Source organism: Phalaenopsis equestris, unplaced genomic scaffold (assembly GCF_001263595.1).
Source record: "Phalaenopsis equestris unplaced genomic scaffold, ASM126359v1 Scaffold000541, whole genome shotgun sequence".
In the NCBI taxonomy this organism is placed as follows: Eukaryota; Viridiplantae; Streptophyta; class Magnoliopsida; order Asparagales; family Orchidaceae; genus Phalaenopsis; species Phalaenopsis equestris.
This window is the reverse complement of record NW_018164981.1, coordinates 74370-89392: the sequence shown is the minus strand read 5'-3', so window position 1 is coordinate 89392 and position 15023 is coordinate 74370. Positions and strand designations below refer to the sequence as shown.

Sequence of the window (15023 nt, the reverse complement as noted above, 5' to 3'; positions counted from 1 at the left end):
TTATATTTGCTTGTTTTTTTTGTACAGGAAAGCCACTAAAGATTTGGTGAAGGTTAATGGAACATGCTATGTTGTGCACAATGCCTAAGCGTTGTGTTGGGTTTCACAAATATGAAGTTTCTTGAGAACTTGAAATCACAGCACCAACGATCCAGTGACGCAATGTTGAATTGGTGCTATTGAAGATAAGAGGAGCCAAAAGACAAAAGAACATAATGCCTCAATGTTGACTATCCTACATCAAAATAAAGAACCAAGAGACACAGAGCTTTGCGTCGCAGCACCAGACATTACGTGCCACAACATTGAGCTAGTTCCGTAGCTCTTTAACCACGACAGTGCAACGCGACAACACAACATGAAGACTTTTTCAAGTTCAAAATCAAAATTTCAATGTTTTATTATTTTTTATAAACCTATTTTTCATTTTTATCTTCATTTTTTTGTTGTTGTTAATTTTCTAAGCACTTGCTTTTATGGTTGAAATGAATATTTCCAGTGATTGTGTGGTAAAAGCATGCAAGAGTAAGAAATTTTAGAATGGATTTATAATTTACTAGTTAAAATTTTGTGAAAAAGATTTTCTTACATTTTAATTCCTGAGCTTGTTCGTGTATTTTCTAATTTCATTTAGTATGAGTTCACACTCTTGTTTATAATTTAATGTAGTTTAATGATTTTGATAGCCAAAATTTAAACTAGGAGAATCACAACTAGGGTTTAAGAGAATGGAAACATTGCTTTTGAATCATACCAATCTTTAATGAAAATTTGATTTCCAATTTTTGAAATTACAGAGGTTCTGATTGAGGCAGCTTTCTGTCTGCTTTGTTTTTCAGACCGTCACCACAGTTCTGTTTAGGGAACTGGTTTCTTGCTGCTTTTAAATGTTTTTGTGATAAAAAGTTGATTTTTTTTTCAACCTTAGCTGTTAAAAGGTAATGGCTACCAGAAAATTGTTGTATGATTTTTTTGAAAATAAAATAAATTTGCAATAACCGTCATAGTTTTTTTAAAACAGTTTCTTCTGCAGCAGCTTCATAATTGCTTCTTCAAACAACACCAACTACCTCAAACAGACCTATAAAAATAGCACATTAGAGTTTTAATTTTACTGTTTTTTATGCTATTGATAGAGACTTTAAATCAATCTTGCTTCTGATTGATGGCTTCATTTTGAACGATAACCTTTCATAAAATTTGACTTTTAAAATGGTAAATTCATCAAAATTTAATATTTTGATATTTAGTCATTTTGAAAATTTTCAAAGCCATTTTAAAAAAGTTTTGTTTTGAATAGAAAAAAGAGTTTTAACGAGCGGTTACCGTCAATTTAAGAATTCATCAATTATTCTCGTGAAAATAATCTGACTCAGTTTCACTTTATTAATAGAATGACATGTGCATTTGTGTTTGCCCATAAATAATCAGGTCAAAGACTCATCGAAACAGGCTTAATACGACATACATATAATTATACTAAATATGTATATTCTACACATTACTAACAACTAATTTTAAAAGTATTATTCAGTATGAGCAACTTTCTCTATATATCAAAACATGAATTGCATAAATAAAATCAATTATATTTAACAGATTAATTATGCATACAAAAATATTTTAACTTGAGGATTTGATTAAGCTATAATGGTCCTAACAAAGAAGGGCATATTTATTTCTTGATAAATAATAATTATTTATTTTAAATGAGCCATATGAAAATTGAAATTTAATTGAGACCCATTAAACTTTACTAAGTGGGAGTTCAACATGAAGCAAACTCTAAAAATATTAAATTGGAAAAACCTAATCAAATGAAGTTACCACACAATCAATCTAATCTAAAAGTTATAACTCTATGATTAATTATTTTTATCATAAATTATATTGTATTGTCTTTTCTAAATATTTTGAATTAACACAAGATAGTTCTTGTGTTAAGTAAAACTATCATTAACCTAAATAACCAAAATAAAAATTAATAAACAAAAATATTAATCAAGTACAAAGAAAATGTTGAATCTTCTCTTTAGCCCCAAAGTGGTGAAGATGAAGTATGTTGTAACAATACTAATGCTAACTCAAATTCGAATGTGGGCGACATTTTATTAATGCTTATTGCCAAAGCGATTAAATATTTTGAATTAACACAAGATAGTTCTTGTGTTTAGTAAAACTATCATTAACCTAAATAACCAATAAAAAAATTAATAACCAAAAATATTAATCAAGTACAAATAAAATGTTGGATCTTCTCTTTAGCCCCAAAATGGTGAAGATGAAGTATGTTGTGACAATACTAATGCCAACTCGAATTTGAATGTGGGCGACATTTTAGTAATGCTTATTGCCAAAGAGATATGCTTATTGCCAAAGCGATTGCAAGCTAAGCCCCTTCGATCTTCCGCTAGTGTAGCTTTTGATCTTCCGCCTATGAGTCCTCTTTAACCATACTTTTTCATCTCCTAATCTGTTTAATTTCCTCGAGATTCATGCTGATACATTACATATGTACAATAATTTTAATTATGCTTATCACTCATTAATTATGTAATAAAAATTGCACATATAATTTCTAAATGGAGTTAACTTTAAGTCTATTTAAAACAAAATTGAAATAATCAAACCAAACTACCGTTCGATTTTGTTTGATTCATCAATATATTTGATCAACTTAACCCACATTTTTTAATATACTAAATGAGTTAATTTTATAAATTTCAATCCAAATCATCCTAACCAAATAAATAAACACACCAAAACAGGATTAGGAGAAGAAAGGCCGAGAAATAGAAAACGAATTTTTGGCTTTCATGAATAAAAGGCAATTTTAAGGGATGAGAGGGAAGAAAAAAGACATCCTTAATATCATAAGAAATTACATCCGCTAAACCGGATGTGCGAATGATGACATGGATCACACGAAAACATGCGTTCGGCACTATGGTGCGATCCACACCGTCATTCGCACGTTCATCATCCGGGCATAATATTTTCTCTCAAATCACATCCTAAGGCACCTAAGGATGTCAAAAACATGCATTATGTATTGAACTGTAGATTATGACAATAACAACACATTATTGTGTTTATCACGTCTATATTATGTTTCTCAACATTTTAAGAAATTCCTAAGACCACAAATGTTTGTGAAGATCAGATTTGATTATAAAGTCCAATAACTTGAAACCAATTAGTTAAAATATTTCAATACAAGCACCATGTATCAAAATGCAGCTTACGGCATCACACTTGAAAATACATCATACATCTTCATCAAAATTCCCTAAAAATTTTTACATATTTCAAATCTAAATCACTAAAAATTTCAAAACTAAATTCATAAATATTTCTCAGAACAAGAGCCTGCAACCCAAATTCCCCATCACAACATAGAATCTGTTCTTGCAGGCAATCTCCTGAAGAAGTTTATAGTTGGAGAAGGCATCTTATGCCTGAACATTGGATGCCTCATCAAATAAAAACCAGCAACCACCACCAACACCGAGAATGGAGTCACATAAAGCACCGCAGCACTACACAAACAAAACACCAAAAATATTGCAGTTGCTCTCGGATCTCTCCAATTCAAAAGCATCTGCAACCTCTCCCCCTGCGTCGCCACATCGCCGACCACCGTCTGCATCCTGCCCGCCACACTCCTCAGCCTATCATAACGCATCCTCACCAACTCCGGCCCTTTACTAGTCGGAAACGAGTCAAACTCCTCATCCAACTCATCCGGATGCACCGAGTCAGCCTGTAAAATTCTCGTGTTCATGTGAGGAGGATGGCGGGACCGGAATCGATAATTCCACATTCCAATCAGAAAGGAGTAGAGGAAAATGGTTGGAACTATGAGCTCAGGGAAGCACACAAGCATCACAAACAGGACATGAACTAACACTGTTGTTATCGGATTTTTCCAGTAACAGACATCACCGAACCATCTTCCGACCGCCATTACACCGGAGAAGACGGACATGAACCGCGAGAAATTCGCTTTGCTTCGTCTCATGCTCCATAGATGTGATTCGACATCTGACATGTACTCAACGACTTCCTTCTTCAACGGCGGCTCCATTCGACTCAGCCTAGAAGCCACGAGTTGAACTGCATGGTTGCGAAGAACTTCGAGCTGGGTTATGGATAATGGATGAAGGTAATGTAGTTTGGGCAGTAACGGCTTCGAGTATATCAACATCGTGTTGAGAAGGGAGGTTGATGAGAACCGGATCGCAAGATGGAGCTCACCCATTTTCTTCAAGCCGGAACTATGAAGAACAAGTAGGGGATAAGAGTGAGTGTAGACTCTTCCTGTTTCGAGAGTTGAAAGTCTAATCCTAACTTTGCCAATTCTTCCATCCTTGGCTTCCTCACTGCCCTTTTCAAACTGGTTATTGTCAAAAACTCCGACGGTGAGGACGGTGGCGGTGTCATAAACCTCCCATGTGTACTGCTCGTTGTATCTTGGGCTCAAATTGTTCAAGACAGTTCGAGTTCTAATCCATTTCTGGCCATACTTTGCCACACAGTAACTATCGCAGGAGCCTTTTCCTTCTCTCGTCTTCATCGGTGGGAGGCCATCGGCATTCAGGATTCCGAGCTCAAGTAAGCCAATCGATTGCTTCCATAGCTGCTTCGCTGTTGGTCTGAGATCGCTGCTGTAATGAGTTGACTCATCAAGCACATGGTAGCCGCCATCCAGACAGAGTCTTACATGCAATCTACTTAAAAATTTCTCCCTTTTCTTCTCCTTTTCGTCCTCTGTTACCGCATTCTTGTCCAGGGTGTACCACTTCGTGTTGATAAGTTTATCGTCCAAGCGCTTCTCGACTGTGGAGAGGTGTATTTGAACTCGGCCGATGGTTTCTTCTTTGTTGGATGCGACGCGGTCGACTACTGAGAGAAGCAAGGCTTCCTCAAACGGCTCTGCGGCGACGAACATGAACTCTTCATTCCATAAAACATTCATCGTCCTCGCCTGGATCGGCTTGGTTTTGAGAACCTGTATTCCAATTTGGCACCTCACTAATACGTCGGGAAACCTGGTTTTGTCAGCGATTATAATGTCTTGAGCTTCGATGATGTTGACACGAACATACCAAAGCCGCGGAGAATGATAAACCTTTGATCTGATTAGAGAATTGAAAGCAGCAGCAGTCGGTCCCCCTCCCATCGAATCAGGATGTGAAGCAATGGGGAAGCACTCGTCAGCCTGAGTTCCAATCCATACTGCTAACATGAGCTCTCCTTTCCCCTTTCCTCCCTTCTTATCAACCATCCAGTACCACTCCGGAGCCAGCGGGCTGTCAGGCGGTGCACGCCTAGGGAGATCAGTGAGATCGAAGAACACCATTCCAACAAAGTCGTCTTTGATAACATCCTTGTCTTTAACCAGAACTTCGAGGACCGAGGATTGAAGCCGGTCGATCGGAAAGGCGAAAACTTCATCCCACTCTGGGTTTTGATTCTTCACAAAGTGTTTTGTTCTGGCTTTGTTGTTCCCGAGTCGCAGCTCGACGTAAGGATCAAGGCTTCCGGTGATGTCCTTGGAGGGTAAATCTCGAGCTTTGACAACACGGACGAAGAGGTATTCGACTTTCTCGACTAGATCGTAGGTGCTGGTTGGCTTCTCTCCAGGGATTACTCTACCTCCCACAACTTGTCCGCCTCCGAGCTTTGGTCTTGTTTCTTTGAGCTGGAACTCCAATGGCTGTTGTTGTGGAGGAGAGAAAACTCTTGTTGGTCTTTGAGGAGCTGATTTCATTTCGTCGACCATGAAAGAAGTTTTGAGCTGGTTTTGCTCTCGGGGAAGGTGATGGAAGATGTTTGAAGAAGTTGGATTTGGAAATGGAATTTGATCTTCAGACTGATAATCCTGAAAGAAATCAGAATCAGGGAGAGGACTGGAAGACCTCACAGATGGATCATCAGTAAGAAAAACTTTGAGCCCAAGCTCTCCTTTTGTGCTGGAAAACATGTTCTTCTTCTCCAATGGATAGTAGAGGACAGCTGCGTCAGATTGAGAAACAAATGAGGAGCCAGAAATCTGAACTTTACCAATAGCCGACTTCGATCTGGTTTCTTTGTTTACGTGGTAGACGACTGCTTTGAGAGGGGAATCATGGAGGGAAGAGGGATCGGAGATGGTGAAGTAGAATAGCTCGTTCCAGTGGGGATTGATGTCTCCATCTTTGATGGCGGTTCGAAACTTCTGGTTATCAAAATGGAGCTCAACACAGGGATTACAGGAGCCATTGCTTTCCTTCGGGTAGAGGTCATGAGCACTGATAACTTCTACTGCCAACTTAAGATTGCTCATTTGGAAAAAAAGTTGTTTTTTTTCTTTGGGAAGAAATTCTAACTACTGGAAGCAAACTGTCTGAAGCTGGAGGAGGAAGAAAGAAGGTTAGCTGTTACAGAGATGTAAACTTCAACAGAGTTGATGAAGCTCATGTGTTATTCTATATAGATGAGAAATGTATACTTTTGGTTGTGTAGATCATAACTAACACAGGTATTGTTAATCAAAGCATACATAAATTTGCAGGAAATTTATTTCTTAAATAAGTTCTAAAATGTCTCAGTAATTATTAAATGAAGAGCATTAATATATACTTTGCAAAAGAAAACATGTTTTCTAGATCAACTTCAAACAAAGACTCTTTACCCTAACATCTATTGGATCTCCAAAAGCTTGTCTTCACAAGTTTTACTCTGAAAAATTTTAAGAAATTATCGGAAAACATGATTAGTCTGTAACTTGCTTAGTCTATGCATGACTTGCTTTTATTCTCTTTTTATTTTTTTATTTACTCATATTTTAGAGAACATATTTCAAGTAGAAAAGATGCCAAAAACCTTTTTTTTTTTTCTGAAAACAAATTTATATTTCTTAGAATTATAAAAGCAGCTTGATAGACTTTTTGAAAACTAAAATAACTAGAAAAAGATGAAAAAAACTATTCATTCTTACACGCCAAGCTTTTAAACAAAATCAATTTTGAATTATTATTAGACACAAAAAAGCATATATAAAGCTTCAATGCTAAATTGCGACAAATTGAACATACATATAGCAATATTGTCTACAGAAATCCTTGATAGTAAATTATCTTCTGTAGCAAATTATCAAACAGCTAAACAGACATACATCAGAAATTATAAATATACCCAATAATTATTAAATGAAATAATTATTAAATGATTATCTTCCTTCAAAAAAAAAAAGAAATTCTAAGATTAAAGAGATAGGAGGTTCTTACCTTCTTCAGAGCAGGTCCCAAAAAAATAAAAAACTAAACAAATACAGATAATTAAAAGGAACAAAGAAGAGAAAGTGATAAGGAAATCGTCTAATTTCTTCTATGTGGTAGAGAAGAGCGCCGACCTTCCTATCAACATAGACATGGGAATACTTTCTGTCTCTCTCTATCAGCATAGATTTTCTTTTATTTCTCCCATTCACAAGAAAAAAGAAAAATAAAAAGCCTTACCTTCTCTTTCTCCTTCTGTTATACAAATATTATTATTTTTAAGCTTTAAATTAGTTAAAAATGGAGGAGAAAAAGAAACCTTCCTCTCTTCTATTTCTTCACAATCAATCAAAACAAAAAGTAAACGGTAGGATGGGTTGACGGCGACCCAGGAAGGATTAGATTATATAACAACAATTTTAAAAAGCTGTTAATAGACTGGTTTGTCAATATTAAGAGAGATTTATTAATAAAGTAGTGGCTTAAGGACCATCTAATAACTGGCGTTTGTCTAAGGTGTTGATATAATGCGTGTTCCACGTTTGTGACCAACTAGCTCTAGCCGTTGGGTCATATTTTGGCATTATAATAATATGCAGGCTGATTGTGATGTTATATAAGACATTATTTATTAAAATTGTCATCATTATGGTTTGATAATTACAATGCAAATTTGCAAGAATAATTTCCCTAGAATATATCAAAAATTGTTTGCACCAATCTTTCTAATGAAATTTTGGAATTACCCGTAGTCTCATATATTTAGGGATGTAAAAAAAATTGATTCTACACGATAATCCGATTTTAAAACTATTAAAAAGATTTAGATTCACAAAGATGTAACTAAATACAGGAGTTAGCCAAACAACAATAAAAAATAAATATTATTATAGAATTCAAATAGGAACTTACAATCAAAGACAATGAAATTAAAAAATTATAACAAATGACTGTTGGAGAGGTAACAAAGGGCAGTTGATGGGCTTTAAAGTGTGTCGGAAGCAAAGGGGTGTTGGTAGTAGCGAGGAGAAGGTGCGAAGCAGCAGGAACATAGAGTTAGGTGGCTGTCCTGGATGGTGGCAGCAAGAACAAAGCCTGGAAAGTGAGGGAAACCATGGATAGCGCGGCTGTTCTGGTCGGGGGCAGCGAGAGGGAATGACGGCAGCAGCGACAAGGGATGCGGAGAGACAGCAGGACAGCCAGAGGATGGCCGTCCAAGGTGGCAACAGCGAGGAAACAGCAGATGGCGACTGTTCTGGTTGGAGCCACAAGAGGGAATGACAGCAGCAATGACAGGGGATGCAGGGGGGCTGCAGGATAGCAATAGGATGGCCATCTAGGGCAGCAACAGAGAGGATAGGCGGCTGAAATTGGAGAACGGCGGTGAAAACAAACAACGGGCTACCGTTCGGAGGCGGCTGCACCAATGAAAGGAGGCCAGGAGCAACTTGAGGATGCGGAAGGGGATATGGAAGATAATCACCTTGTTTTGAAAAATGATGGCAATAAAGCGAAAATTGGAACTAGAAAATTCGCAAAACAAAAAACACAGCAAAACATAGATTTACGAGATTCGGCAAATTGCCTACCACCACGGAGCTGCAGAGGATTTCATTAGCCTGAGGAATTACACCTGTCGATCGTCTCAATAATTACAAGAAAGAACAATCTCTCTCTCTTCTCTCTCCTCTCTCCTCTCGAGAGCAACAGCCGAAGAAGAAGCCTAGGAAACCAAATCCCGAGAGAGATTACAAGGGGAGTTATAACATGGCTATTTATTAATTTCATCATGTTATTAGTCTCATTAAGGAATTAATCAAATAATTAATGAAGCTCATTAATTATTTTTTTCTCTTCTGAAGCAAATCATAGATGGCGGGATTAATGTAATAAAACTGTAGAAAATCTTGGGAATGAATTAAAGCAATTAATTTTGTAATTAATTTCGAGTATAAAATATAATTTGTTGTCAAACAGGAGAAACTGTTAATTTAAACAGCGGACTGATTTTCATATTCACAACAAATCTCCCACTTGGAGACAGGTACACTGGCGGCATCGTCATTTTCTTCAAATGTGATATCTTCCATCTCAACAACTTAAAGCCTCGACTTCATATCAGAAGACCAGCTGAAGTCGAGCACAACTTCAGCTTCTTAAAAGTAACACCCTTAGACAACATATCAGTGTCAACATAGTCTTGTACCTCCAAGCTCTTTCCTGGGTTACTTAGTATCTATTTACAACTTCCCGTGCATGGGCAATATCCTGCCTCTGATGAAAGTCTTTTTCAACAAGTCTAGTAGCTTGGTTTTCACCCGATACATTCACTTGTTGTGCAGTGTCTTCTTCCCTGGTGGAATTTCTATCAGCTTCCAAGTCTGATTTCCTGGCGGGGAATCTGTCTCCTCCTTCATAGTCAGCTCCCATATGCTTGAATTTTCATCTTGCAATATTTTTTTATAGCTCTGACTCATGTAACAAAGTCTGCAATGCCACAAATCTTTCTTGTTTTCTGCTACTGTAGTAACAACAGTGTTGACTAAACCTGTAGTCATATATAGTGTGTCAATTTTCTAATCCCGAACCAGTACTAATGCTCCTTCGGTAACCTTTTAGGTGCTATCTGAGAGCACTACTAAATGACCACCCTCATTAAGCTGCCCAACAGAAATGTGATTTTTTAACTCGGGAATGTGTCTGAACTTTTGCAAAGTTCATTTGCTCTTGTTAGGGAGTGCAATATCAACGTCTCACATCCCCACCACGTTCAAAGCCATTAGCCAGATATGCCTTCTCAAAATCGTTTGCAACATAATTTCGCATTAACTCCCGGTAGAAAGATGTATGGAAGAAAGCCCATAAATCAAGTATTCACTCATCAACAGAATTGTGAACTGCCAATTATAGTGCATCTTGTACTTCTTCATTTACAACATTATAGTTATCATTCATCTTCTTCTTGAGATTCTCACAGTTTCTTTTTATATGACCAGTTTTGCCACAATTCCAATAGATTGTCTGTTGACCAGGCTTTGACTTTCATCTCCCTTTGTTTGAGTTCATTTCTAGTGATCTTCCTTTGGAATCAATATTCAATTCCGAACTCGAACCCGAGGTCTCGCTAGAATCTTTCCTGCGCACCTCTTCAGCCAAAATCAAATCACAAATATCATCATCTTTCAGTTTAGATTTACATGCAGAATTAGTAACTGTCATTCTCATGGCTTCCCAACCATTTGACAATGAAACTAACAATATCAGCGCACATATCTCATTGTAAAAATCAATTTTCACAAATGAAAGTGATGGTATTGAAATCATTTAGATGTTGAACAATAAACACACATTCTTCCGTTTTCAAGTTGAATAACTTTTTCATGAAATGTCCTTGTTATTCGCCGATGACTTTTCATACATACCTCGTAAAGCCGCCATGAGATCTGCAGTAGTCATATCATTGATGATGTTGTGGGCAACCGATCTTGACAGGGTTAATCATATAACCCCAAGAACCTGTCGATCCAACAGATTCTATTTTGTCATGTCCATGTTATCCGATCGTTTTCCCAGTAACGGAAAATGAAATTTTTTTTCCATAGAAGCAGTCATCTATCTGTATCCTCCAATAACCAAAATCTGTCATTAAACTTCTCAATCTCTGACGTCATCACTTTGTCTCTGATCATCGCTTTCCTTAAATCTAAACAAATGCTCTGATACCAGTTGTTCTGAAAAATAACAACAATAAAGCAAAAATTGGAACGAAAAAATTCATAAAATAGAAAACCCAGTGAAACACACAGATTTACGTGATCCGGCAATATGCATACGTCCACGGAGTTGTAGATAATTTTATTAGCCTGAGAAATTACACCAGTCAATCACCTCGACGATTCCAAGAAAAAACATTCTCTCTCGCTCTCTCTCCTTTCGAAAGCAATATTCGAAGAAGCCTGGTAAACCAAATCTTGAGAGAGATTACAAGGGGAGCTATAACATGCTTATTTATTAATTCTATTATGTTATTACGCCATTAAGGAATTAATCAAATAAATAAAAAAACTCATTAATTATTTCCTTTTCTCTTCTGGAACAAATCATAGATGACGGGATTCAAGCAAGGAAAGCTATGAAAAATCTAGGGAAGGAATTAAAATAAAAGCAATTAATTTTATATTAATTTTATAATTAATTTCAAGTATCAAATCCAATTTGTTGTCAAACATGAGAAACTGTCAATTTGAACAGTGGATCGGTTTCCATATTAGCAAGACAGCATCGCTCGGGCCCTTGGATATAGCTCTCGAAGGGAAAATAGAGACGCCAACTATATTCTCAAACAAAAATGCACAAAAATCACAGATCTAAACCCAAATACATATATATATATAAAAAATGACTAAAAAGGGAGAAAGGACAAAGGAAAACTCTTAGAATAATAGAAAGGAAACAAAAAAAAATGTTGCCCGGTCGGCTCTCCCCGTGAATGTAGGAGCCGCATCCCGCATCCCAGTAGTAGTTCCCAACATCAGATTTGGATGTAGAGTTTTAACTTGTTAAATTTTCGAGCAGAGTTCAACTCAACACATCAACTCAAAATAAAATTGGATTTATTACAAAAATTAAACTGCCAAGCCGAAATTGACAAGAAAATCCTAGCTTTACCGGTATGGTTGTCTTGCCTTAAGTTTACTTGAATCGGGATGGGGCCAACCGGGTTGAAGGTGAGTCAAGTTCGGGTCAGTCTTTCTGATCTATTAAATAACCAACACAATTTGGGTCACCCGAGTATGAACTAAACCAAATTCGTTTAACCAAATTGACATTAGACTGAATATTTCTTTTCTTATTGAATAGTGCCTAGAGACTATAAAGAATAATAATTATTTAAAACGTGATGAATTCTTTTTCCATTTAACAAGTTAAAACAAAATCACATTGTGAAGTTTAATATTTCAAATTTATGTTTAATTAAACCTAATCTACTGATAAAATTTAAGGAAATTGGCATACATACTGCAATTCTTATGGACTTACATATCTAACACAAAAAATTAGATATTTACATTTATAACACCTTAGTACTATAAACCTATGCATTAAAAGGTGCTCGACATTTAAAAAATTAATAAAAATGGTATTTTTGATTTGTTATCAAGAACTTAAGTGTTATAAATGTAAATATTAAAGTCTAGGTGTTAGATATGTAAATACATGAGAATTGTGTGGTACGTGTGTAATAATTTAATAAATTGCATGATATTATAAAAACATATTCCACCTTTAAAGCAGTAATAAACAAGAGAAAAATAAGGAAAGGCTAAATCAGCTGATGTGTGTGCAAGGATCTCTACAGTCTATACAGGCAGATCACTCGTTTGCTTCTGTACAACCTAGGACCAATTGCTATAGTGAAAAGGACATCTCTCGAGTGTATTGAAGCATACCACAAACCAAAGCATATAGAAAGCATAGACACAGCGAGAGAGAGGCGCTTAAACCTTTCTGCCTGAAAAAGGAGGAATTTTCCTACAGTAGAGGAGATAAGAGAGGTAAGAGCTCTCACAATCGATAAAAGAATACGATAAAAGTAGCAGCAACGACATCTTTTCTTTGAGTTTAGCCCTCATTTTTTTGCATCAGATAATTGCGTTCCCTTCAAACCATTGACATGGAGAAAGTAGAATCTCTATCCTCATCTTTATATGCATAAGAAAACTTTTGATATAATCTTAAGTTAAAGCTTAGCAACATAGAGTTAAAATTGAACATAAAGTCGAGCCTTATGGTTATCAACAGTAGTGCTGTGGAGCCTGGAAGTACCCACAGTCGAAGGAGCTGAGACTGCATGGAGTAGCCATGCCTAAACTGGCGTAGCTTACTCCGGGTGTCATAACCACGCCGCAACCAAGCGTAGCTACGCCATTGGATTGCCCGGCACACTTTTTTATCCCGATTGGGTAGGACAAAAGCGCCGCCACTCAGCGTTGTCATGCCGCGACTCGGCGTGGTCATGCCGCCGAGCGATTTGTCCTGTTCAGTTCCTTAAGTTCGCGGCTATCTCTTGCATGTGATATTTCGACATGTTTTCTCGTGAAGCAGAAAAGGGTTTAGGAAAGATTTGGAGCAAAGTTTTATGAGTCCTATTGATTGTAGAGAGAAAATTTGGTGTAACTGGATCTTATTTATGGGCTATGATCGATAGCATCTGGATCGTGTAACTGGATCTTATTTGTAGGCTATGATCGGTAGCATTTGGATCGTGTAACTGGATAAAGGATTTCTTACTTTTCTTTGCTCAAATCATGTTATGATTCAGAAGTTCTCTTAGGCTTTGACATTCTCTACTTTGGCACATTCGGCTTCGACACTAACGGCGTGAGGATTTTTTGGTCCCGACAGTGTTATCAGTTTATTGTTGGCAAATTGATGTTTCCTGATCAGTCAGCATCAATTTGAGGGGGGGAAGTAAATCATGAAGGACGAAAATCATACAGCTAAAATAAGAGTTTTCTATAATTATGAGCTTCCTTAGTTAAATTATTTTCAATATCTTTATTCTGATTTATTACATTTTTAGCTGAATATTTAGATGAGGAATATGTATTATTAAGTTACCTAAAATAGATTATATAGAAAATTTTGAACCTAAAATAGATTGTAAGATTATTATTTAATGGAATGAAAGCAAAGAAAAAAAGGCAATCGAGCCTATTCAGGATTCAACCTATTTATCTCAAAACTTTGACATTATTTAGCTTTAAATATTGATATAAAAGCAGAATTCAAAATAAGTTGATCATGAAGAAAGAGACAGATACAAATCATAAAATAAGAGCTAACATACATATCATAATAGAACCAAATCTCAAGAGCATCTGGGTGGATGATTGGTAGTGGGCTAAAATAAGCTTAAGTTGACCTCTAAATATAAAATTTATCATCGCTGGTATCTCATTCCTTCCTTACAAAAGGCTGTGATCTCCACTCTCAAGCAGCCCTTTCCTTTCCATGGTGTGGTAAACAAACAAAGAAGAGTAGAAAAGCTTCAGCAATATTTTGTTTCAATCACATAACCATCTAAATACAAGACAAGATCATAATATTTGTAGACCAGCAATAAAATACACAAAAGCAAAAGGTAAAGCACTCATGGCTTAGGAAGAAGAGTGATGGAGGGAAGGCCCTGAAGATTTCAACTTAATTTTCAAAAATTTCAACAAGGATCAAAAGGCAATCATTTAAGTCAATACCAAAGCTTAAACCATCATTATCTAACACAAAAACTCATAAAAGGTATAAGATAAAAGACATTAGACGCAAAACTGTCCCAACAACATATACGACACAAATTTAACATAATATAAAATTGGACGTCACATGGGTTCATCAACTAAATATACAATACAAGAAAATTTACTTTTTAACATACTGTGACACCGACCATAATGCATACCTCATGATCTTATTGTAGCCAAAGAAAGGAAGCTCTAACTTTCTAACACCCAATGAGGAAATCCACTGTACATATTTACGAAGAGCCTACAACTCAGAATATCAATTCCAACAAGCATTTCACTCAACCGTGATGCCTTTCATCTGAAGGGAATCCAACTTCTTAGGCCTCCTATAATTTTTAAGCAACAGAGACCACATAACAACACTGACTGAAGAAGCTGCCATAGCAGCCCCCGCAGCCCATGGAGGCAATCGGAACCTTGTCAATGGAAATAGGACTCCTGCAGCAATAGGAATGCC

The 15023-nt window shown here is 36.4% G+C and overlaps 2 protein-coding genes across 4 annotated transcripts in view; both read right to left on the bottom strand.

Annotated features, from left to right (window-relative positions):
- Positions 1-3205: 3205 nt before the first annotated feature.
- Positions 3206-14820, bottom strand: LOC110029028 (FT-interacting protein 1-like). 3 transcript variants are annotated; one of them, XM_020731135.1, is made up of 2 exons: positions 14722-14820; positions 3206-6394 (listed from the first exon to the last, which is right to left on the bottom strand). In XM_020731135.1, exon 2 carries the CDS (start codon positions 6326-6328, stop codon positions 3389-3391), a length of 2940 nt encoding a protein of 979 aa, XP_020586794.1. In that variant the 5' UTR covers positions 6329-6394; positions 14722-14820; the 3' UTR covers positions 3206-3388. The 3 variants fall into 3 exon arrangements, with proteins under 3 accessions (XP_020586794.1, XP_020586792.1, XP_020586793.1); XM_020731133.1 differs by lacking the exon at positions 14722-14820 and adding an exon at positions 7397-7492; XM_020731134.1 differs by lacking the exon at positions 14722-14820 and adding an exon at positions 7272-7387.
- The window catches only part of LOC110029029 (probable copper-transporting ATPase HMA5), a 10893-nt gene continuing 10537 nt past the window's right edge, over positions 14668-15023 (bottom strand). The window contains exon 6 of the mRNA XM_020731136.1: positions 14668-15018. Within this exon, the coding sequence (XP_020586795.1) occupies positions 14841-15018 (178 nt within the window). The 3' untranslated portion in view covers positions 14668-14840. The remainder of the gene's footprint in view (positions 15019-15023) is intronic.

Excerpts from the sequence above, each read along its gene's own strand:
- LOC110029028 (XM_020731135.1), bottom strand. The coding sequence starts at position 6,328 with ATGAGCAATCTTAAGTTGGCAGTAGAAGTTATCAGTGCTCATGACCTC.